Genomic DNA, 26,115 nt, shown 5'->3' on the forward strand with positions numbered 1-26,115 from the left:
GCCTGCCGCTTCGTTTCTGGCTCTGTTTTGGTCTCTTTTAATTGAGTTGCCTTAAAAGTGCAGAGGCAAACCAAATCTTTTTCTGACAGCTGCTTTTCCCTTCCTCGGGGCAGAAATCGAAAGCTGCCATGTTCAGGAAGTGAAATGCAGCAGTCTGAAACTTGTCTGAAAATTGAGCCTGAGGCTGGCTGCTCTTCCAGTGTCTTCATTATTTTCAAGAAGGCATTTGGAGGTTGTTTCATCTATTTTTTTTTTCGTCTCTTTTGCAGTTGATTTAACCTACAGCTGCCAAAAAATAAACACCATATTAACTAGTATATCACATAATATTTTAAAAAATGGTACGTGATGCCTATTCATCTGCTGTGCACACAACGCTTATTATTTTTCAGCATGTTTTCCATTTTTTCATCCCAAACACTAAGTATCTGGTATAAATAATCTTAGCACACACATCATCTTAGGATTTGGATGCTACAAACTGGTTAATAATAATACAGTCTGTTTACTCTGTCTATATGCTGAGGTGAACTGATGTAGCTTTCACTTTCTGCTGATACGTTCACCAGGACATGGCAGTGTAAATGATTAGCCATAGCTGATATAAGGATGTCAGGGTGATATCAGGAATTTGTACGTACACAAGACGTAGCAGTGGAAAAGAGGCCGTGCAGATCCTATAACACCTTTGTAAATCTTATTCTGAACCTGCAAAAAATCCCCTAAAATGTCACATTCCAGACTTCAGAACCTCAGAACTGTTGGGGTTGGAAGGGAACTCTGGACACTGCCCCATCAGCCACCGCTGCTCAGTGTAGGGTCAACTAGGGCAGGGTGCTCTGGGCCTTGTCTGGTTGTATTGTGTCACTGAGGATGGAGACTGTAACCTGCTTGGAACAGTGTTCAGCCACCCTCACAGTGGGGAAAAACAAAAAGAGGAAGAAAAAAAAAACACTTTTATATGTATATGTATATGTATAAATATAATTTTAAGTGTTTAAATTTGTGTACATTGCCTCTCATCCTTTCACTCAGTACCACTGAAGAGTCTGGCTTCATCTTTTTAACCTCTCTCACCAGTTATTTGTACACTTGGCAAGATCCCTCTGAGCATTTTTTTCTTGGTGCTGAACAGTTCTAGCTCTCGCAGCCTCTCCTCGCCTATCAGATGCTCCCAATACCCAAATCATCTTCATAACCTTTTGCTGGACTGGCTTCACCGTGCCCATGTCTCACTTGTACTGGGAAGCCCAGAACTGGACACAGCACTCTGGATGTGTCTCACCACGGCTGATCACTGAAATATTGTCTCCTTCCAACTGCTGGCAGTGCTCAGCCTGGGATGCTCTTGACCTTTCTGCAGCAGGGGCATGCTGCTGGCTGAAGGTCGGCTTGTCCTCCAACAGGGTCTTCTCTGTACAGGTGGTTTCCAGCTGCTGGGTTCCCAGCCTGCGCTGGAGTGTGACCTTATTTCTTCTCACTATCAGGACTTTGCATTTCCTGTTGCTAACCTTCATGAGATTCCTCTTGTCCCGTTCCTCCAGCCTGCCAAGGTCCCTCTGAATGGTAGCACAGCCATCTCATGTAATCTTCTTCATTATATCTGTCTATAGACATGGCACTGACCATTCCATTATAATTATCCCAGTGTTGAATAGGTGGAAGCAGACCATGAAGGGAAAAGAATCAAACACTAGATATTCAATAGCTACACAAGCTGGTATAGAAAACTATTTAAAAACACTTATCAACATCTCCTCCATGTAACTTACATATGGTGATTTAAATTTAAAATCCAGAAATACCAGGATCTCTCCTTAATTAATAAATGGTGTTTGCAGGCATGTCTCAAATGATGAAATCCTAACCTCAGTTAAATCAGTGGCAAAATTCCCGTTGCTGTACATGTGCATGGGATGCTGACTGTTTTGAAGAGGAGTGTATTACAAACAAGTGTGAAAATGAGCAAAGCTAGAGTCTTGAATTTTCTCTGGAAGAAATTATCACATACATAGTCTGTTGTCCAAAGAAAGGCCCTTTCTAAGGTAGTACCTACCAGTTTATTATGTCAACATATTAAAGCTCAGTATTTCATTAATGTTTCATATAACATGCCTGAATATCCCTTTCCAAGGCTTGTTCTTGTACTGAGAGGTGTTTCTCAGACACATTTAAGCTATGCTGTTTTATTGTAAGCCACGTAGAAGTGCAGCATAGAGATTATTATTGCCTTTAAAAATTACCTGCAAAAATTGTTTGCAGCTTATAGGAAAAATGGGTACTATGGTATGATTAGATATGGATCCTGTGAAAGCTCTCAGTATTATTTAGTTTGGTGTTATCTTTTCATTTTGTTAGCCAGACCCTGAAAGAAATCTGAAAATTAATTTTCCCAGCCTTAGACTTCAATAAATATTTGTTTTAGCCTGACACAATGTTGACTTTAGAAAAGTTTTGTATTCTGTGCTTCAACATTCTTCCCTCTTCCGCTTTTTCTGAAGGTACTTTAAAAAGTATGGGGATTGTTTTCATGCTTTGAATCAGCCGTCAGCAGTCTAATTGCTGTACGATCAAATTTTTAGCCGCAGAACCCAGTCGGTTTAGGTGCTGGGAAGGCGTGTAAGAGCCTCCTTGATATGCTCCTGAGAACTTAATCCTGACTGAAGCAATGTTTGGGTAATAATGGAGACCATTCTTGCTGCCTCTTCCTGAACAGTGCCATTTCCCTTGTGATCTTCACCTTCCTCAGATGCGACAAGACCAATCAAGTCAATCAAAGGTGAAGGATGGAAAAATCTGATAACAGTCAGGTGTTCAGTCCCATGGCTGAAGTATGAGAGATTTTCCTGAGGCAGCTATCCGTTTCCAAAAATCAGCATCTCTTCCAGCTGGTGGTCCTCTGTATTTTCCACACCATCTCCTTCTGCCTGTCCAGTTTCAGCATCAGACATGCTGTCTCTGTGTGTGTATTTTAAAAATTGCTGTGTGCATTAGTTGTATTAATTCTCGTGGAGAAAATTGCCTTGTTGTGTGCCAGATTGCTAAGTGTCTCATTTTCAGGAACACGTCCTCAGCACACAGCAGGGTATGACTCTGTTTCCTATTTGTGTGTGTCTGCAAGAATGAGAAAGAGAGGTGAATAACACACAGTAATTGTTATGTGGTATAAAGTGAATGAAGGAAAAGAAGGAACTATTAAATGTAACTATTTAGGAAACAATAACGAGTTGGAAATGATTATATTCATCCTCTGGGCAGAGCTCGTTATTTTGCTTGTAGGCAGAAAGACAAGGTGTCCTTTCATTTCACATATAACATGCTGAGTATAATAAATTTGAGGCTGCTTTCTGACTTCTCAAAGGATCTTTGTCTTTATCTCTTTTTTTTTTTCTTCTTCTTTATTACTTCACCTTTCTCTGTAACCTCCTGATTATATGGCAAGAAACCAGATTCACTTATCTCCTCACATTTTTGGATGCAATTTTTGATATTTTTACCTTCTTTATTTCACATGAGTTATTCTAGTAGTGCTCGCTCCTTTACCTGGCTATATCTTTTCTAGACAACACAATAAAATCGCAATTGTTCTTGTCAATGATAAAGCTTCTTAGGGACTTCTAATCCCTGAGCTCATGTTGTTCCTTAGATGTAGTAGGTACAAGCATTTTGTAGGTACAAGCAAAAAACTAAAACTGCAGCAATATTAGCATCCTGTAACTCAGAATAAAATTACTGTATCAGATGACATTTGGAAGATTATCTTTGCTGGAGCAGGTTTTTAGAAACAAATGCTTACATTCAGAAGGCTTCAAAGTTATTTCCTCTGTGTATGCTCTAAAGATGCAATTACTCTTCATTGTATATTTATATTTTGTAAGTTTTCAGTTTGTCTTCTAAAGTTCTCATTTTTTAGCATTTACCATTACCTCCTTTTGGCACTTCAGGTCTTTTTGGTAGGAAAAATAAAAATGACTGTCATCCAGACTGCTTTGTACTTTCTCATTTCAACTGTTAGCCACCCAGGCCAGCCTCTTTCCCTGTTTATAACTTTTACAGTTGACTGGATCATTTTTCTGTCCCCCTTCTTTTTTCTTTTAGGTGTGATTTCTATTTGTTAATACTCTCTCATATTAAATTAAACCACAATACCCCCAAAAGATCTATATCTTAAAAAAATAGAAAGTATAGACTTTAGACTTACAAAGAGAAAACCCCATATGGTATAAAGATATGGGCAATTAACCCAAATATTTTTGGCCGGAGTTCCAGAGAAATGAATAATTTCCATGAGTCAGCGATCTAGCACTCTGGTGATGTGACCGGAGGACATTGGAGTAACCACAATGACAGCCAGACTCTGCCTTGTGAAAGCTATTGGGAAATTTTCTCAATGTATTTCCCTGGGAATGAAATTAAATCTTTAATTTCTTACTCCTCCGCTCTGCCTCAGACAAAAAAAATAAACCCACCACCCCTAAAAAACCTTAGAGTGGGGCTGAGTGGGGCTACGTGGCTTTTGTCTTGGACACTTCCCATTATTTTCGTTCCATGTCCCATTCTTGAATTCTTTCATCTCTAACCTGGATGCTTCTTGTGATTGACTGTAATCACTGGCTTAAGCAATCTTAAATTTTCCCTCTGCAGAACTCATGTGCTGCTTTGCATCTTCATAAATCAGCTGGGAACCTTCAGCACCCTGTGTTACAGCCTTCCTGAAACCTTGATTTTCCACCATTTCCATGAACTTCCCTCTAATTCCTCTTAATCCTTCTACAAAGCTCTGCTGTCACAGATGCTGATAATAGTTAAGCTGCTAGTTTAATGTCACATCTGCTTGTCTTTTTTTTTATACACCTTATATTTTCTTTTACTTTCATTACTTACCCTTGTTTGGGCCAGGCAGAAAACAAATGGCTCCTTCTTGTTCTCTTTCTGTAGCACATAACCAAGCACCATTTTTGACTGTGGTTAGAGCTCCTCTGGGATAGCAACAAAGGTCATTTTGTTGTTTTGTTCCTCATAATGATGTGTGTGGAAACTAGAATTGAGGCCTATGAGTTTTTATATATAACAAAAGGTTCAACATAGCACAAACTACTACAGAGCGGCAAAAAAGATATTTCAGGAATCTTGGTTCCTCTTTTTGACATGTAGAAAAAAATATTGGTTTTGGTTTTGTTTCTCTTGCAAAATTCGACTTCTTTCTAAATCAAGCAATAAGCTCCACTGTTGTTATTAAAATATTATTTTCTTGGTCAGAATTTTTCTTGGATAATGCAATCGGTAGAGGGAAAGTCTTCATGTTGAGTCTGAGTCGTCTCCTCACTGACAAAAAACAAACAAGTAATTCTGTAAGCAGCAGGAGATTTGAAGCTGATTTGCTGTGGCTGTATGTAGGCGAATTATCCTAACTCACATTTGAAGATGCCTTACAGCAAGGGCACCAATCGGGTTCTCCTATAAGGCTGCTAGTAACTAAAAGCTTTGACATCTCTATTTTCTGTCAAATGTAATTGAAATTGCTTCAAAAATATTGGATGATTTAAAAACATTGAAATGGAGAGATGGGAAGTATAGACATCATAACATATACATGATCTTAGGAGCCCTATTTTCATAGGAAAATAGATAAAAAATCCTCCAACCCTAAACTATTTCTATGTCCCACAGTTCGTAAAAATGTAACTTTTTCCAACTTTCCATAGATTTTTTTCTCTTGAGCTTGTAGAAATGTGTTATCCAACATTGTATTAGTTCAGTCTGCCCAACCTTTGTTCTTTATTTGTACCAATGATTTACTTGTGTTCACAGAGTCTAGTAATAAATACAGGTCAACAAAACTTGGAGACAAATGAATACTGTTGTACTTCTAGTCAATTACTGCAACTATCATTGCAACATGAAAACTAAAGAAGAGGAAGGCAAAGTGGCTTCTGATGTCAAATGACTTGAGACTGCCTATATGTTATTGTTTAATATTCTACCCTAACAGCAAGTTGAGATCAGAAATAAATGCACATTAAATCACACTAAACATAAAAGATACATTGTCTTTGGATGACTTGCAGAAAACAAAACAAACTGACCACATCTGGTGTTAGTATTGATCAAGTTATAATATTTTAGTGGTCACTAGACTTCAGAATAAAGTATCTTTCAGGAAATACATGCAACCTAGTGCAAAATTATATATATATTTTTTCTTATTTATCCTAATTCCTAACAATTTTTGTTTCTAATCTTAATTAAAATTTAGTATACCATATTTATGAGTATAGTGCTGCAGGTGTATTTTTAAATCCCTGGTATACTACATATACTAATATAAACTTAGTTTATACACAAATATAAGCAGTTGTAGTCAGGGAGTTGGTCTGAATTTCACTACTGCCTTCTTTCCTTGTTATTGTATTATTTTATTTAAAAACATCCAGCTTTATTATATATATAGTATCTCTTTATATTTAATGCAATTTATATGCTTGCTTCAGAACAAATTCAGTAAGTAAGATCTTTAATCAGCATGCTTTTGAATTGTACTTGCCCATATTGGCTTGTGATCATTTCACAGAGCTGAGGAGCAGAGGCTGTCAATACATGAAGATTGTGCCACCCAGAATATCACTTCAGGCTTACCACATCTCTTTTGAAAGGTGTTTTTTCCCTTTTTTTCTGTGCTTCCTGTCAGTAGCACAGGGTATGAGGAACAATGGCAGCACCACAGTGCATCATGTAGGCTCTGTTTTACCACACCTATGCACCTTCCACAAACAGTTTCCTCTGGGGACTTACTTCTTTCAAGGCCACTGGAAGTCTAGGACTAAACACAGCACTTGCCTAATGGCTTGACTTCTGGACTTTAAGAAGGCAAAAGTTGGGCCCTCACCAATTCACTTACAGTCCACGTTGCTTTATCTTTCTCTCACTGGAAAGCACACTGATCTGCGAAACCTCCTCACCAACCAATTTTCTCTTTTTTCCTTCTAATTTCTTTCAACTTAGGTAGTTGAGGGTTGGAGGAGAATGGCTTGTCTACAAACACTTGTTTTGAAGAGGTAGAGGGTGATTTAAAAATTTAAACTAATATCTTGTGCCTTCTCTAGAGATTTAAAATATTTTCAAGTTTTTATATGTCCTTTTTTTTTTTTTTCCAGATCCAGACATGCATATGGAATTGTTGAAGATCTAAGATCTCTGAAAAAAACTTTTTGCATGCAAAAATGGAACATTTTGGTTTATCTGTTTTAAAATTATCAAGTGTGGCACTTGATGACTCATCTACAAGATTTCTTCGCTGACGTCTGAAGAACAAAGTGCTTTTCCAACCTGTACTTCTGTAGCACTATGACTAACTGTAAAGGCAGGTCTACCATTGCCAAAACAAACAGCAAAGTTCATGACAGAGAAGGTTTTGTAAACTGGACCATAAATTTTAGTACAATTCAGTCTGATAAATTCTTGAATTTGCTTTTGAGTATGGTTCCTGTGGTTTACCAAATAAACCAGGATGAAAGACACAAAAAAGTGAATGGTATCTGGCAAGATGGATTACAGCCAGCAGGACACAGTTATAATGTTAGATCTGACCAGCACACAGAGTACCATCACTTTGCAGAACCAACTTTCCATGGAAGTAATGGACACAGCCCAACTAGCTGTAGCCCTAAATATGATGATTTTACCAGTTATAATTACTGTGATGGAATGGACACTTCAGAAACAGATGCCATGCTGCAGGAAGACAACCTGTCTAGTGACAGTAATGAAGATATTATTGTGGAAGGGAGTAGAAAACAACCCAAAGAATCTAGTAGTATTATGGCATTGCAGATACTTGTACCTTTCTTGCTAGCAGGATTTGGAACTGTTTCTGCCGGCATGGTTTTGGATATTGTGCAGGTTGGTATTTGCTTTGGAAGATATTTTTTTTTAACAGGTAATCTGTGGGTGTTATAGTTCTAAGGCATGATAATGTAAATGTTCATCATATTTAGGGGTAATTAGGTCTGTGTAAGATTCTGGTCTTATGAACTCCTTTCCCCCAAAAATTGTCTTAAACAGTTCAAATATTTCATTTGGAGTCATTCAAGACTTGGTAAGAGTTGTTGGTTAGCCACAGTGAGCTGGCAAAACAAAACAACACAAAAAAAAATTGTTACCATCTGCTTTAACTGAAGATAGAAATATAATCACAAACATGAATTGGCTCAAAATTTGTTTGACAGTAATAAATGTATTCAGCTTTAAGTGGAAATTATAATTAATTGTGACGCCACAATGCATAGGTGTTTAAAAAGATAGGAGAATTTATTTTATCACCCCATTTCCATGTGTGCTTCAAGTCTATGCAATTTTTGATATAATGTGCAGATCTGGTCTATGATAATGCGTATGTGAAAGTGTGCATTAAATTCATATAATGAATGAAATTCATAAGCAGTGTATTAGAGCTTTTTGAATATTCAAGTGGAAGTGACTTTTTTATATAGTGTGAGGTATACAGAACACTTGAAGTTAAAAACCTTATTGGTGTGAACAGGGCTACAAAGTCACTTCCACCTTGAAATATAGTTGTGGTAGATATGTGCTAGCAGATTTAACTGATGATAGTTATTCAGGATTAAAATAAAATACAACTTTCTCTGAATTTTAAGAGTTACATTAATAATATTTTTAAAACCTGTTTTGGAGTTAAGGAACATTTTTATAGGAACATTATATCATAGAGAACATTTTAAGAGTGCTTTCTAGCTTAACACAGTTGTAGGTGTTTGCAGCATTTCGGTAGAGTTAAAAATAAAAGTTGCCTTAGAAGTATTTTTTGTGCAGTGATACTTGAAGAAAATTCTGAAGAAAGTAATAGCTAAGGAAGGCTTAATGGACTAAATTACTTTCTTGCCTACTCTTTGCTTTTTGAAGGCTATATTTGCTTTTATTTCCTACCTTTTTTTTTTTTTTCAAAACCAGAATTTTGTCGTAAACACTAATCTAATACAATCTCTCTTCCTGTATGAGTAGATGCACAAAAAAATCATTCAAACAGATGAAATAACCACACTATTCAAACTGAAAAGACAGTAGAGAAATCAATCTGGTTTTGCTTTGTTTCATTCTGTCTCTATAAATTTCTTTAGCTATACTTAAAGTTCACTTGAAGGAAGAGGTGACCATTTTTTAACTTTTGGTTAGTCCATAATTGGTAAGGCAGTTGCACTAGATGATCTCTTAGGGTCCCTTCCCTTCCCTTCCCTTCCCTTCCCTTCCCTTCCCTTCCCTTCCCTTCCCTTCCCTTCCCTTCCCTTCCCTTCCCTTCCCTTCCCTTCCCTTCCCTTCCCTTCCCTTCCCTTCCCTTCCCTTCCCTTCCCTTCCCTTCCCTTCCCTTCCCTTCCCTTCCCTTCCCTTCCCTTCCCTTCCCTTCCCTTCCCTTCCCTTCCCTTCCCTTCCCTTCCCTTCCCTTCCCTTCCCTTCCCTTCCCTTCCCTTCCCTTCCCTTCCCTTCCCTTCCCTTCCCTTCCCTTCCCTGAGAAATGTGACAAAAATAAATAACCAATGTTAGCTTTTTCCACCTTAAGCTAAGCAAAAAACTATGATGTCAGTAGAGCAGGGTATTGAAATGTGATAGAAAATCTTCTGAAAATGAAAACATAAGGAAGACAAAGTATTCTAAGCTTCTGTGTTTGTTTGTTTGTTTACAAACCTTTTCATGGCTATTCTTTCTGTGTTGTAAGTACATACATGAATTCATATACAGGAAATTCTGAGATCTTGTTTACGTTTGAGAATTGATCCTATTTACTATCATATTTCAAATTGCTGCAAATTCCTGAATGCACAGATGATTTACATTGTGGTTTTGTTAGTTCAGTTTAAGTTGATACATGATTACATATTAAATACATCAATTGACAGACATAGGAAGGAGTAGAGTATTTCTACACCAAGAATGTGTACAACACACACACAAAATATTAGAGTTTGTCTTCATTTGCTTTAAAAAATCAGGGTTTTGGAAATCTGTATTCTTCAAAATTTCATACTTAAAAGTAAGAGTTAGGAGCCATTTTTTCACTTACAAGCTCTGTCCATTTGACAGCTTATTCCTTGCACTTTTTTACGTGAGGTTTCTAAACAGCTGCAGTAGAAAAGATGAAAATACTGTAAATTAAGAGCAGTTTTCAAAAGCAGCCATAGCACGTGGCATTATTTTAAAATCATTAAAAAAGCTTCAAATTAATTATCTCTCTTTAACTAGCTTTGTCATTTAGCTCTAGCTTTCTGCTATAAAATAAATGTTATTAAATTTCATATATTTTTTCTGATGATGGCTTTGAAGTAGTAGTGTAATTTAAGTGGCAGAAATTAACATGCACTATACAAACAGAAATTACATGCATCAAATTTGATTTGATTCCCATCAATCAAATAGAAAAACTACTTGAACTCTTTTCAGAGAGAGTAAGAAATAAATACTTATACAACAGGAAGAGTAAAAATTTCCAATGACCTTTGCTTAGTCTTTATTTAAAAGATACAAAGAAAGTACAGTAGTGGAGATGCAATAATTTAGGAAGTTTTGTATCTCTTGCTTTTGGTATTCTGGTCTTTGAAACAGTAGTAGGCAGTCATAATTCTATATTATCTAGATAGGTAACAGTTCTTGCTTTAAAGACTTTTAGGTCTAGTATTCAAAGATCAATTTTTATAGAGACTTTAACTATGAGTTACAGAATTTTTGGCATTACATTAAGAAGGCCTAAAGAGAATTAGAGAATTTTTCAATTGATTTTTTTTCCCACTGTATCCTTTAAATAGCACTGGGATGTGTTCAAGAATGTTACTGAAGTTTTTATCTTGGTTCCTGCACTTCTTGGTCTCAAAGGAAATTTGGAAATGACCTTGGCATCCCGGCTGTCAACTGCTGTAAGTAACTTTCTCTTCTCCTTCCCCCTTCAGATAGGTGTTGTAAATTTTTGAAAACAAATCTTGGGAACTCTAGTGTTTTATGTTTATGGCTTAATCTGGCTTTTACGGGAGCTCTTTAAATCTGTTATTAAATTGGCAAAGTTAAAAAGACAACCGTCTTCCAATCTTTACATATCAAAATTTTACTTGTTTGGTGTCTTCTGAGTCATCATTCAAAAAAGATAAAGTAGATTACTGAGATTTACATTTGTATTCTGTCAGGTTGGCAGATGTCTTTGGCCTTGATGGGGCTTGAATATGCTAACATGAATATTTTGAATATATTATTCCAAAGACCTCTTGACACCAAAATAAAACATTTCTCAAATTGCTACTTTATTGATCAAACTGTAAGATTATTTTTTTTTTTTTTACTTTCCTGCTAAATAATTTTATTTCTTTTTTGATCTTTTTTTTGTTGTTGTTGTTGTGTGTGGGTCAGCACTGTAACATAGCATAACTGTTTTATTTTCGGTCTCCTTTTGTATGTATTTGTCATAGTTCCTTTCTACATCTCCAGAGATGTTCTGTACCTTCATTTTTCTAGCCCAAGCAATCCGGATTACTTTAGCGTAAATATTTCTATGTGTGTGAATAACTATTATAAACTAATTAGGCGACTAAACTATTTGTGGTACCTGAACTGGGTACTACTACCTTTCTAAGATAAACTTTCCATTTTCCAGCAAGGCTTCTTTTCTCTGCCTGTTGTTGCTTGAATGAATCTTACTATAAAATGTTTGGTCACAGGTGTATATAACTCCAAATGAGACCTTGCTATGGCATTGTAGAATAGCACTTCCCTATTTCCCTTGAAAATTGCTCTTGAAACTTTCTCATTTATATGGATTTATTTTCTGAGCAGTGTCGGGTTTAGACCTCATAGTTACTTCGTAATCAATTACTGTGTCCTAGTATTTCTCCTTTTGTGCTATTTCCAGTTGTTTCTCCCATCTTTTGGCATAAATATTGTTAGTCAGTAAGTGCATAACCTTGCACTTCTACTGTTGGATTTCATTTGTTTCCATTGCTGTAATCCTCAAGGTCACTCAGTTTTTGTATATTTCAATGCTTCGTATTGACAATGCCTCCCAGGTTTCTGTCATTAATACATTTCATTATCACATTATATTGAGTTATTGTCCAAATGCACACTGTGATGGACATAACCTTAGCAGCCCTGTGAAGGTTTGCTGGTGTCATGCCTGTTACAGAAACTAGTGAGTTTTGCCCCATAGCCTTTCTTTCATGCATAAAAATTGACATGTACTGCATCTTTGTCAGTAGCAGCCTTAGCTATTCAGTTTTGTTTTGTCTGATTTTAGTGCTGTTACTTTTCTGTGTATTCTGCCCGTTTCTTAAAAATAATTTCTGTTTTAACCTTACTACTTTAACTGTCACACATTAATTTATATTCTACCTTACTTTTTTTTGGGTTGACATGTTGCTTAATTTGCTCCTTACTGTTACAGCTCATGGTCTGAGGGTTGAAAGTGATTGTACTGCACAGCGAAAAGCACATTCAGGGAATAGTAGATATTAGTTAGGCACTAGTAGATATTAGTTAGGCACTAGTAGATATAGTTAGGCACTAGTAGATATTGTGCCCAATATCTACTAGTGCCTAACTGAAAGATTAAAAAGATGTTAAGAATCATCTTGACCTCTTCTGTTTCTGTTAATGGGATCTTTAATTCTTTGTCCAAATTACATCCTTGACCTTTGTCAGATCATGCCTCCAGCACATATTCTCTGGGCCCGTCAGTGGTTGGTTTCCCCATCATCACCAATGCAATGTCATTTGTGAAACGCATAGCTCTCAGGGGACATTAGGAAAAGGATCACATAGACCCTTTGTCTGCACTGGGAACATTAGCCCCAGTTTGTATCATCCATCGAATGTTACCAAAAATGCAGGAGTTGATCCCCCTCACACACAGAAAGTTGATACTAGAGTTCCCACAACACTGGCTGCATGTTCAGTGGCTAAGTTGACATTACGAGTGATTGAAGTTGACATCATGAGGTTCAGGACACTTCTGCTCAGCCCAGAATGGCATTCTTAAAAGTATCCCAGTAACTGTGTGATAACGTGATCTGCAAATGTCTTGAATGTGATTTTTCATAGCTAGTTTGGCCATCTGAAGCCCAACCCTCCTAATGACAGCCCAATATGAAAAGGGTTAGTTTGAGGAGTATTGCCAGGGCCACTTACCACTGTCATTAAATCTCATCAAGACATAAGTCAGCCGATGATTCAGTAGGTTTTATTCAAGCATGCCATGAAAAGCTTCCCCTCACCTCAATACAAGAAATTGCCATGTCTGGCTTGGCAAAACCAGGTTAGCCACCTCTGTTTGCAGCTTGCTATTATGAAGGTAAATTAGGTGGCTAAGAAGAGGTCAGTGAAGTGTACGTTTCTTCAGACAATGTTTTGTAGCATGTAGGAGCTTTGGTTTCTTTGGCGTTTCCTGATGTCATGGTCATAGCACCACCAACACCAAACTGTTTCTCAGCTTTGTATGAACAGACTTGTGTTGGTTTCTTTTTCTCGTTTGCTTGTTTTCTGATGCCTCCAACTTCCTTGTCTGACCCAGCTTCCTGGAGTAAGTTACACAGATGACTGAAATACTTTCCAGGATTACCTTAGTCATATTGTAAGTTCGTTGCACATCCTTCATGGGAAGGAAGCAGGGGCTTTGCCACAGTTCAGTGACCATTCTCCTTTTTGCCAATGGTGGCTCTAATTTGTTTTAGCTGCTGAAGAGCTCATCAGAAAATGTTGTGGTGACTGTGCATGCACACGTGCACAACATAGTGGAGAGCTACAAGAACCACATTGTACAAAATAAGAACAATATAGATCATTCATTATCAGGTTAATGTAAAAAAAAAAAAAAAAGACAGTTTTTACATGTCAGAAAACAGGGGAAAAAAAAGCATTTCATCTTGCAGAGAACCTTGCAACTTTCTTTTACGTGTTTTCACCTGTACTTAACATCTTAACATCAGTTGCAATGAGCACAGCTCTGTGAGCCTGCCATATCCTCTCTGAGAGCTACTGCAAAGGCAAACCAACAGAAAAGAACTCTGTAATGCTTCTAAACCAACCACCAACCAACTAACAATGCACCAAAAAAAAAAAAAAACCACATACAAACACACAAAAAATACTATTGGACATGTTACGTGTTACTTGTAACTTTGTACAGGTGACAACTTGAACTTAGTTTGGGCTTTGTTGCCACATGAGAATTTAGAACAGTCACCCTGTTTGCTCTGCGTCCCCCAGGTTTTAAAACAGGTGCAATATCATCTCGTATCATTCCTACTGAACACTTCCATCAAAAACCTTGATACTGGACCTGCATTTTACATGCCAGGTCTCCTGGATCTCCATGAAATAGGTTATTCTGACCTTTGCACTCCTCACATTAACTTCATTGACCTGCACGCTCTTCAGCCATCTCACCTTTGCTCCTGTCATCCTCATCCTAAGTGAAAACTGGAGGAGTATATTAATTCAGGGCATATTTAAGCAGTAGGAGGAAGTATGAGTTTGGAGGGAGTTGTGTGATTAATCTTCTCTCCTCTGATTTAAATTTGCTGACACCAGCTTCCGACCAAGTACACACTAAATACAAGACTGTGCCTCTGTGAATAGCTTTGCCTTTGAGGAAGACATTTCCAGCATGACGTCAGCATTGGAACTAATTCATACCCTTCTTGCTCAGCTAGCTTATAATTGCAGCTGAATTTGTGTATGTCTGTGCTCTTGGGGCTGTAAACTAATCATCTTTGTGGTTTCAATCAACTTCAGGGTGTAGCTCGTACTTCTCTTCGGTGTTGGTATGGATGTGAAATTCTCTCTTATCCCACTGCTGTGCTGGCAGAAGTGTATGAGACGTGCTTAGGCCAACTGCTCATTCAAGCATACTATTTATATTGTGTGTTTTGTATTCTTCAGCGTAGTTTTGTTGTTTGAGTCATTCTCATTGTCTCAGTTCGCACTGCTGCCTTTTCTCCCTACTACTTTTTCTTTTTTTTTAAGAGGAAGTGAAAACAATAGCAACAACAGATAAATAAATAAATGAAAACAAAAAGAAACAAGAACCACTCATCCAGACATCCCTGTAAACTTTATGCAGACTCTCTTGTTTTGACTACGTGTTACTGGTGTTAGGCATTAGCAATTTGACTATAATTTATAGACTTTGTAAGCCTTTTGTTTAGGTGTGTGTATTCCACAGTCTTACAATAAATCTGGTCTCAACTGAAAGGAGTGCTCCTGCTCTCCTTCTTCCTTCCAAACCCCATTTGTGGAACCACGGATGGATCAGATCATTTTGTAGAAAAAATAAACAAATCTTTTTACTCCACAAGAATGAGTGTTTTTCATCAAACCATCAAGCAAGTCTGCTTGACTTGTAAGTTCCTGTGAACTCACTCATGCAATTGGTGGACCTGGTTCAAGAAAGACAAGGTGAATGTGTGGATGATAGTGGGGAAAAAGAACTATGCCTTCTGGTAGCAGCTCTCTCTAAGCCTGGATTAAGTTCTTTGCAAGATTACTGGTTTGATAGGGTGCTTTTCTTCCAAAAACTTTTTTGAAGGACAAAAAAAGCGAAGCTGTCTATAACCTGTCATTTAATTCATTTAGTATATATATTTCAGAATGACGCAAGGGAAATTCTTATCCAAATGTCCTTAAATATTGATGTAGTACTTAAAATTAATGCATATATTTGTGGAACTTTGACTGTACTTCAAACACTGTAAAGTATTTATAGTGTGGATTGGGATAAAGTGTCTTATTACATTTCCTATTCTTAAGCTGGTATTTCTTTTAATACTTAGTTCCTCACAACTCATTAATATCACAAAGTGGAACAAAGTGGAAAAGAAATTGAAGTATAAAACTGATCATAAAGAAACTATAAAAAGAGGGAAAATATGCATTAAGACTTTCTACATTTTGAGAAATATAAAGTATCTTGTAGGTTAGGATTGTATGGGAAACACCACTGAAACTTATGCTAAAACTTACTCCATTTTTGCAAGAATGTCGTTATTTTAAATATCATTATACTGCAGTGGTACGTACCATCTTCAGATTTTGTCCTCTAACTCAAAAAATACAGGTTTGAAATACATTATAAAAGATTGTATTTGTTCATTTGTTAGAATAATTCATTTGCTGTCTTTTCAGCTACTGCTTTAAGACTGGACCTATATCATTTAAAGCATCATAAGTCTGTAACCACTTGCAGTTATTCTATGCAAGTAGTTCCACTGCAGTCAATTAAAACACTTGCATGAGAGTGTTTGTGTCCATACACTGCATAGTTGTGCATTTTTTTATTGGCTCATAGAATTAAAGGACCACAAAAACAAGCTTAGTTTAAAGTGACTGAACACTGAGCATTTTCCCTTCCAGCCACTGATCTAATCACTGGTGTTGCCTGGCCATTCCTGGAACACAAGGCAGCTAGTATGTCTTGCACAATAAGCTAATGTTAAACAAGTTACTGTGTAAAACTGCATCAAGCTTAGCTGCTCTTGGATAGCTAGTGTGAATACAATTTTAAATCAACAGCAATGCTTAACCTGAAAAAGTGCAGCACAGTTTTCACTTGCTTTCAAAATGTCTATCTTTCGGTGAGAGTTGAATAATTTGTAGGTTTCTGCCTTGTTAGTGCATTTTCTAAGAAATGTAAGATTAAACCCAAACATCTAAATTTCTCCTGTAATTTTGACAGGTAAATATTGGAAAAATGGATTCTCCCATTGAGAAATGGAACCTAATAATTGGCAATTTAGCCTTAAAACAGGTAAATAAATTGACTTGTCTGATTCACTTTTCTAGATGAATGAAGTTATTTTAGAAGTCAATCAAGTATAGAGACAGACAATGTTAACAGGAAACTACCTCTATTACACTGGTTCATACTTAACATACAGGGGCTGTGTATGTTTGTTTTTTTCTTTCTTTCTCTTTTTGGTACAGTGTAGTTCTTCTCTAAAACAATATGAGCTTACATGTATCACAAGAAGAGGTAAAGTATTCTTCGTGACTGCACCAAGGGTACTTCCTTTTAATTTTTCTGAGAGAGCATTTCTAAGGAAGATTGGAGAAAAAATTCAGGTTTAGTAAAACCTCTTGAACATAACCTCTCAAATACTTTCAATGCTGTATTTTCATTGGACTTGATATTTAAAGAAAAAGTATGTGATGGAGCTTTTTGATAATAAATAATATTTTAAATAGCTGGGTCATTTGAACAAAGGAGTGTTTGTTCTCCAGAGCAACTATTTCTTAATTTTTAGAACTATTTCATACTCGTATGTTATAAAAAAATATTCAAAAATACTTGAAATGTTTATGCTGTGACTTCATTGTTTTAAGTGGCTTAGGAACCTCTTTGGGCATTTCATTTTTGGCTTCTGGTAATTCCTCAGCTCTTTTCCCTAATTTGACTTCTGTTATTCCTGGGTCTCTGAATTATCAGTAAAGCCTTTTCTGCTAGCATAAGATTTTTCTTCTCGATCATATAGGGTTATCATTGTCTATACAGAGTGTGTGAGCATGCTCCCTTTACAAATTGCAAAAAAATGTAGATAGGAGGAAAGAATAACAGAGAATGATTCTGCAATATTCCTAAGTCTCAATTATTTTTAAGAAACGCTGATCACTAAAAAACAAATGTTCACCTTCTTTTCTTTCCCAGGTTCAGGCAACAGTAGTTGGTTTTCTGGCAGCAGTGGCAGCAGTTATATTGGGCTGGATTCCAGAGGGCAAATACCGCTTTGATCATTCAATCCTCCTGTGTTCTAGCAGTGTAGCAACTGCATTCATAGCTTCTCTTTTACAAGGTAAAAGAAGTGTATATGTTACTTTTTACAGTTATTCAGTTCTCTGCGGATACTGAGTGTGTATTATGTTTCTGTTCGTTAACAATTCAAGTCCAGCAAGCTGTAATACATGTGAAACACAGCTGAGGGTAGAAAACCCTTCTGCAGTTTCCATAGAGGCCTGAATATTACATTATCTGTCATATTCTTTCGAAAAGGTTTGATTTGCTTGACGTCCTCAGCATGTCTAAAAAAATAAAATAAAATAAAATAAAATAAAATAAAATAAAATAAAATAAAATAAAATAAAATAAAATAAAATAAAATAAAATAAAATATGGTTTTAGATTTCATCTAATAGGATGGAGAATTTTTCCCCTACTTTCTATATTAACTGACGTACAAAGTATGTTCTTAACACTTAATACATGGAACTTATTTGTAAATAAGCTCAAGTGAATTCAGATGTTAACTTAGCTGAATCCAAACTCCCTGGTTATCTATCCATGCTGCTTATATATTATTTTGTGTTTTGCTTTGTTTCTGAAATTAACAAATTGGCTTGCTATCTGAAAGTTCTGGATTAAGTTCAAGTCCCCTTCTACAAACAGTGCCAATGTATCTGCCTGGAGCCACATGTCGTGATGAAATTAAGCTTCTCTTGCCAATTGTCAGGACATATTTAACTGTCAAATATGGTATTTAATGGACATGAAGGGGGAAAAAAAGGTTCCTCTATTTTTGACATATTCTTAATGAAAATATGCTATCAGTAGTCTTAGTAATAGCAAATCAAGTAAAACGTTTAGCTTCCTTTTTACTAATTTGATATGCTTAATTAAGTGAAAAGTGCAAAATTGTTAATATTTGGCATGAAATTAAGAGCATACACTTTAGTGACTCCAAAGCCATTAAATTTGATCATGTAACAAAATGAAGAGCAGCCAGAGAACAGGGGAACATGAGCATGTTTTTTCCACTTATGTATAAGCTAGACATGAAGAGAAATTTTTAATGTTATCTGGTGATAGGCCAGCACAGGAAATTACTTTCTAAGTTTCTGCCTCCTATGCATGAAACAGGTGCTTTTCAGATATTGTGATCAAACCAGATCATTTCAGTTCTTTTGCAAGTTTCTTGGAGTGTAACTCTTCAGGCAGCTTCTCTGAAAATGAACTCATTTACGCTACAATACATACTATTACTTGCTAAAATACATGAAAATTGTAATACCAATTCTTCAAAATTTCTTTAAAATAACATGAGGAATAGTATACACAGTTGAAGTGCTTTTGTGTATTGTATGATGAGGGGTAAATTAACTCAAGTTATGCCAAAGAAGGATGTTAATAGCAATGTGAGTTATTTTTAGTAACTATTCAGTAGGGAAATGTCTGTTTAAAAGTTAGTGTTGGTGTATGTAGGAAAAAAATAGAAACCAACAGCTTCAATTTGTAATGCTTTAAGTGCGTAGCAAGTTACATTTTCATGTGTTGCCTAGTTTCAGTTTAAATTATTGTGTAGCTTCTTGACTTTTGGTGTTGAGTACTTAGCTGGAAACCTTGCACAATATCTGACGTCCAAGTATTTAATTTTATGTTGTTTTCACTGTGGAGCCATTTAAATTTCAGTCAGCTAAAGTTAATGGAGTGTAGAAATAATACACTGAATATTTTTTTCTTCAGGAAGTGGTTGATTTATGATTTCAGTTGTGCTAATTCTAACCATAAGCAAAATAGTTGATTGTACAGATGGCTCAATTTTTTGCATACTTATTGGATTTTTTTCAAATATCTAACTTTGTTTTTAAGAATGGCTAAAATTTAAAAATGCAGAAATCAGTTAGGTGAGAAGAATGATCATCACGGGACAAAAGCACAGACTTCTTATTTATTAGGTTTGAAATTGCCATTATTTTGAAATTTCCTATGGGATTACAACAGTAGATATGATTACTGTACTTTCTTCTTCATTGACTCTAGGAATAATAATGGTTGGAGTTATTGTCGGATCAAAGAAAACTGGTATTAATCCTGACAACGTTGCCACTCCGATAGCAGCAAGTTTTGGAGATCTTATCACTCTTGCTATTCTAGCATGGATAAGTCAGGGTCTTTATACTTGCCTTGGTAAGTATATTTCTAAGTATATATCTCCCTAGAAGCCTTTTTTGGGTGAGGGTGGTGGGGAGAAGGCAGGGAAGGCGAAGCTTAGAAAATATGTTAAACTGACATTTTTTTTGACAACCTTTATATTGTTGAATGATTGAATGATCTTTGGTTTCAACATTATATCATGCTCTTTCTTTTTATCTAATCACTATATTATTATCTAATCACTAACCACTGTCTTGGCACAACCTTGTTATAGGCAAAAGACTCTCACAGTATCACAGCCAATCTCCACGTGAATTAGAAATTGTAGCTGCTGAATTTAGTCCTCTTTCTTTTGGGGTGGGAGGAGAGGGGAAGCTGTCTTCACCCAGATTTTCTTGGATGCCCATCTCTGAATCAATTATTTGCTTCCCAGAGCCCTATTGAATTGTCCTTTTGCACTGAGGGGAAGGTGTTAAATTGGCTACCTCAATCAGCTACTTTACAGGAGATGAGCTCTGCTTTGAGAATTTTTTTATTTTTTTGGTAGGGTGTGGTTTTAGACACCATTCAAAAATATCTTGAGCTGCAACTATACATGTGCTTGGAAATCAAAATGGCACTAATTTAAGTAACATAAGTAATGATAGCAAGACTACAAGTATGTATTCAAAGAAGTGAAGCATAATTTTAGATCAATTTGTGCTTTGTGATTGCTATGACTTTTAAGTGAATTACGCAAAACAAGTTTCCTTCTGACTCCTATCAAGTATTGCAATACCTCCTTGTTTCCGCAGCTTCCCTACTCCTGCTTCCTATATATATTCCCCACTCTTTCCTATCTGTTTCATTGACACTTCCATGTCTCCCTCTTGTTCCCTGGTCCCAAGCGTGATTTTACAAGCTTTCCCACCATTTCCTTCTGCTTTTCAGTGAATAAAGTAACCACTTCCAGGTTCTCCAAATAATGATCTGACTGTCTTTGGTTTTCTTTGTTTTGTTTTGTCTAATAAACTTGGTGAATATATTTCAAACGTAAATCTGAAAATTTAGCTTTAGCTTTCTTCAGAACAGCAGCTCTTCCATGAAAGGTGAAAAAATGAATAACTGCTGTGAAAAGCTGAGCAGTAAAGGAAAGGCCTTCCTTGGCTACCGACTACAGAAAACAATGATTTAATCCTGCCTGATGCATGAATTCTCTCTGGCTTCTTGGTGAAGTTCTTCACTATTTGCTTATTTTCCCACTTATAGCTATGAGCAGGGGAATTACACATAAACAGGTCCAAATTATTATTATTTTTTTTTTTTTTTTTACTGTCTGCTTTTCTTCTCTTCTACTAGCTATTTGCATGTTTCTATAGTCCCTTAGAAAACTGGCTTTCTAATTTCTAGGCCCCAAAGTGTCTAAATCCTACTCTCATAAAGGAGCAGATTACTGAACAAGGTTCATTGCCACAAGATGAATTCTAAAAATGAATATGCCAATAATTATTATCATTAAAAACATGCTTGTATTTTGGCAGATGTAGCGAAATTCTTGATTGTCAGAGAAAGAGAGATGAGCTTGGAAAATGAGAAATTGGAACTTGAAAATCAATCTTTTTCTTCCTGTTTCTTCATATCCTCCTCTATTCCCCATGAAGAAACAAAAAGTATGAGAACATCTTCTTGCAGGAGAAAAAGACTGTTCAGAAACATATTCAAAATTAAATTATTACTGCAGCTCACTCCTTCCAGAGAAGCTATTTAAAGTATATTGTATTTTAAAATATTTAACTGTAGGCAATTATAGTACAATATAGCACAGGCCAAATTTTGTACTGTTCATGATAGTTTTACCAGATATGTTGGCATCCCTGCATATATTCTTTACATCTGTGCTCATTTTTAAAGTCGTTTTCATTTTTTAAAAAAATGAGTTGTTTTATGTAAATATTACATCAATCAGAAAAGGTACGTAAATAAATCTCAAGCTGCCTTGGAGTAACTTAGCATTTTTCTTCACTTTCAGACTATAATTCTATATTTTTGGTATTTGATTTATCATATTTTAAATGTGTTGACATGTCATCTTAAATGCATCGGTGTGCAATACATCCATTTTTAATATTTTTGTTAATTTTTGTTAAAACTTAAATTGCACTGTGTATTTAATAACTATATTTTAATGTATTTTAAAATCTATATTCTAATAAAGTAACTTAATTCTCAAATACTTCCTCTAAATACTGCTTATAAAGAAGTTTATAGACTTATAGTGAAAAGTAAAAGACTTTTAACTTTTTTTTTTTTTTTTCCGGTGAGGAAAACAGCAGAGAAACACCTTATTTGTATAAAATGTAGTGTCCGTTGCTAATGCTAGGGCTGGGATAATAATTAATTTAATTTTTTTTTATCTAGGCTTATTGCTATGCCCCAAATTCTAGTAGACTGTAGCTTAGGGTTATTCCACATAAAAGAGATTTCAGGTCCCTGCAGTTGATATGGTTGATTTGACTTCAATTCAAAATTAGAACATGTGCTGGTCAGTGAAGTGCCAGGGAAGCTGCTATAGCGGCTGGATGGAAGGCAGCAGAGAGCTGACCAGGACTACTGGGAGTCATGTAGTACCTATCTGGGGAGTTGTGGAGTTGGCAGAAGATGCCAAACTTGGGTTAACGCTAAGATTAGATTGGGGCTAGGGTTATGGTTAAATTTCTTCTTGCCAGGTCTGTGCCTGATTTAGAGTCATTAATGCTGGACTTACACTTTAAATTTCAGCTAGTAAGTATTCCAAGTGAGGTTTCTTAGACACTTGTGCTACATAGGTCACACTTTATTTTGTCTTTTAAAATTTCACTCTGCAAACGACTTTATAATGAATATACCAGTGATGTTTAATTTGTTTCCTAGAGCTTTTCCTTCCAAATATTAGTTTTGGAGCATTGTAATGTTCTCTATAACATTGATTAAGTTGAATCCACAGAGACTCAAATACAGTGAATAAGTAATAGTGATTCTTACTGTTTTTAAGAATTCTTCTACTTCTTTCTTTTTTTTCTTCTACTCCTTTCAATTTTTTTCAGTTCTGGTTACAGGAAAAACCTAGTTGGGTGCACCCTTATGGCACACAATTGGATTTTAATAGCAGCTACATTTGTCATTTGCATGTAAACAATGTATGTCATTTTGTGAATACTTCTAGTATTGCATCCTGTGCTTTACATAAATTTAGCACAGTATGTTTCTTATTTTAAAAAATTTAATAATTACTACTAATATTTCAGTTTCTCCTAAAACATTATTTCTTCTTAAAACACACTACCACCACCAAAAACAACAACAAAAACTCAAACTCAAAGAGAAGATAGGGAAAGAAACTTGGACTTTCGTCTTTCTTCTTTTCACGTCTATTTAGAAATTTACATTTCTAGTTACAGGTGACCTAATGTCTCTTAGAGGAATAACAGAAGTGTGGCCAGCTTGAATTGGTCCTTTGTTATTTTTACAGCTGGACACTCACATTGTATCAAGCCACTGTGGCTGAAAAGCAGATCACACACACAGGCAGGAGGAAGGAGTAGTGCTCTCAAGTATGCTTCTAAGAGTTACTCCCACTTTTCTTTCTATATGGTCTTCTAGAAATGTTTCTCCTTTGGTGATATCAGTAATTATCTAATTATCACTAAAATGTCTGCTTCTGCTCTTTATATTTGTTCAATGTCTTTATATTTTCTTCTCTTAGGAAACAGAGAGACTTTCTAAAGTAAGAACGACCCACAAAGCCCTTGCAAATGCGTGGTTTCCAAGATTTAGCTGAACTATGAAATAGTAACAAGGAATATAAGTTTGTAGTAGCTTCAGCTTAGGAGAAGTATATAAAGCAGTAAAAGGCAGGGAAGAGGCATTCAGAAAATGATCAGGCAACAATGTTTTGTTTTATTTTTTAAATGTTACAGGAACTTTTTCACACAGTATATGACTGGGATGTGGAAATTACTGCCAGCATATATTAGGAGGACCAAAGTGATTTAAAAAAAACCACCTTGTTGTATAAATTAATCAGAGAAGAATCTATGGAGGAGTATTGAAGAGAAAGATGCAGATAGAAAGTAGGGTGCTGAAATCCCACCCCTGAGGCAAAGAGCAGCACTGGCAGAGCACACTGAAAGAAGCATCGCTGTAAACCTGCCATTTTCTTACCATTTTTCCACAAGCCTTAACTGTTGGCCATGGTCAGAAACAGGATGCTGGACTAGAGGAGACTCTTGGCTTCACTCAGCACAGATGTCCTTATGTTCTTTCTGCCACTTCTCTGCTTTCTCTGAAGTAGAGCAACAAGCGTAGAGGGAATGTTATAAGGAAGTACACGGTTTATGATCTAGTAGTGACGCGGGTTGAGTTGACCTCTAAACTGTCCTCGGAATGAAAGAGTTTCCCCTACAATTTACTAGCCTGATTACTCAAGTGTGCTGGCAAAGAGGGAAGGTTCTAGCTCTATGCAAAGTTTTCAAATAATAGGCCTGAAAGAGTGAAATTATTTATTTAAAAGTTTTCTGCTCGTTTGTAACAGAGGTGTACAGCAGGTGCTTCATGGCATGCCTAGAAGAGGCAAGGAAAAAGGACGGTAGCATACTTACCCAGGTTAGGGGCATATTAAACATCTCACTTGTCCCCCATCATATATACAATCTCTTAAAAAAGTCATTTGGCTGTTTCAAAAATAATGACAAACCCATCAGAGCCGGGGATTTGAATGGCACCAGGTTAACAGCTCTGCCTTAATGCCCTGGAAAGGACTGTATCTGCACTTCTAAATTACTCCGTGAATCGCATCCTCAGAGATAATCTAATCATTTTCCTTCCTGAGACAATTATCGTAAACTAACTTGTCCGTTAAACGCTGAAACCAATTGAGTCTGTTAGCTAATTCACAGCGAGTCTCTGATAGCCAGACCTTCAGCGTGCATAAAAAAAAAAAAAAAAAAAAGGAAGAAAAACTTCCACGTTTTTGCGCGTTGCACTTAGAGCCATTTAAACACACCGCATAACATCACGACGCCTTGTAGTGCTCTGTTAAACACCTCATTGACCAGTGAAGGGGGACGAGGAGTTTATTTTAGAGGAAAACCCTTTTTCCCCGGCTCCCTGTCAGTGCGGCGGCCCGCCGGGCGCTAGAGGGCTCCCCAGGCCCGCCGACGGCAGCGGGGCTCCCTGACAGAAAAACCCCTCTGCTTGCCCCCTGTAACGCTGTGAGGGCTTCAAGCTGCCCTCTTCTCCTCACGGAGCGGGGATTAAATACATGCCGGCGGCTCTCAAGCATCCTCGGATCTAGTTTGAGAAGCCAGACGGCGGGATCCCCCATCGTTACTGTCGGGCTCCTAATTTTGCCTCTGAAATAGAGCATTTCCCGTTCACACCTACAGGCTGTGTTTTCAGAGGCACCGCACCGAACAGTACACCACAGTATACACCCTGCATAAGCAGCAAAATGTTAAGCATCTGAGTTCCCCGATTGCTTGTGTGGTTGCTGTCAGTGTTTTTACCACAGGGATGAGGGGTTAAAATAACTGAAGATCAGCAAGGACTTGTCTCTTCCCTCCTTCCTTTTTGATGTCAGGTCACAGTCAGGAGTTCACTGAAGAGATACTGAGTGTTTTTAGGAGTTGATTTTACCATCTTGGATGTTACAAACTCTATAGCAGAGCCACCAGAACGGGCTGACCAAGTTTCCTCCTGCTATGTAAGCTAAACTGCACAAAGCTTTCTAAAGTGGCATGAAATGAGTCCCAAAAGGGGAGTCATTTATTCCCTTTGCCCCCTTCTCCAACTATCATAGAATAAATTTTCTTTTTCTGTGGATCAACTATGAATAGGATGATGGCCCAACCTTCCTCAAAAGATGCATCTTGAGGTTAGAGTCTTTTAAGATTCAAGTAATTTGTTCTGCCAGCAGAGTCTCCCCTAGCTAAAGGAAAGTCCTTTCCGAGAGTCAGACGGGAGCTGAGCCATTCCACGGAGTCTGCAGGGCACTGGAATCTATCATAGCTCACTTGTGACAGTTTCTGTGATATGTTTCGAAACTATTAATGGCTTCTACAGTTCTGGTTTTAATTAAACTTAATAGATGGGAAGTTGAATATAAAGTTCTATTAGGGAACAGCTGCCTTAAGCTTAAATTTTACATCGTCTTTGCCTTCAAACCTGGGTAGGGTGAATTTCAGTTGTGT

General features: G+C 36.7%; 1 protein-coding gene and 1 long non-coding RNA gene across 2 annotated transcripts in view; one reads left to right on the forward strand and one right to left on the reverse strand.

Moving 5' to 3' along the window:
* Window positions 1-26,115, forward strand: part of SLC41A2 (solute carrier family 41 member 2) — a 59,570-nt gene that overhangs the window by 2,154 nt on the left and 31,301 nt on the right. The window contains exons 2-6 of the mRNA XM_038180267.2: window positions 7,155-7,899; window positions 10,812-10,919; window positions 16,721-16,792; window positions 17,690-17,834; window positions 19,796-19,942. Of these exons, the coding sequence (XP_038036195.1) occupies window positions 7,345-7,899; window positions 10,812-10,919; window positions 16,721-16,792; window positions 17,690-17,834; window positions 19,796-19,942 (1,027 nt within the window). The 5' untranslated portion in view covers window positions 7,155-7,344. The remainder of the gene's footprint in view (window positions 1-7,154; window positions 7,900-10,811; window positions 10,920-16,720; window positions 16,793-17,689; window positions 17,835-19,795; window positions 19,943-26,115) is intronic.
* LOC140002599 (uncharacterized) lies at window positions 1,340-24,228 on the reverse strand. The gene is made up of 3 exons (XR_011809597.1): window positions 24,089-24,228; window positions 4,885-5,325; window positions 1,340-3,114 (listed from the first exon to the last, which is right to left on the reverse strand). It is a non-coding gene; the product is annotated as an uncharacterized lncRNA (long non-coding RNA).

This window comes from Anas platyrhynchos, chromosome 1, assembly GCF_047663525.1.
Source record: "Anas platyrhynchos isolate ZD024472 breed Pekin duck chromosome 1, IASCAAS_PekinDuck_T2T, whole genome shotgun sequence".
Classification (NCBI taxonomy): Eukaryota; Metazoa; Chordata; class Aves; order Anseriformes; family Anatidae; genus Anas; species Anas platyrhynchos.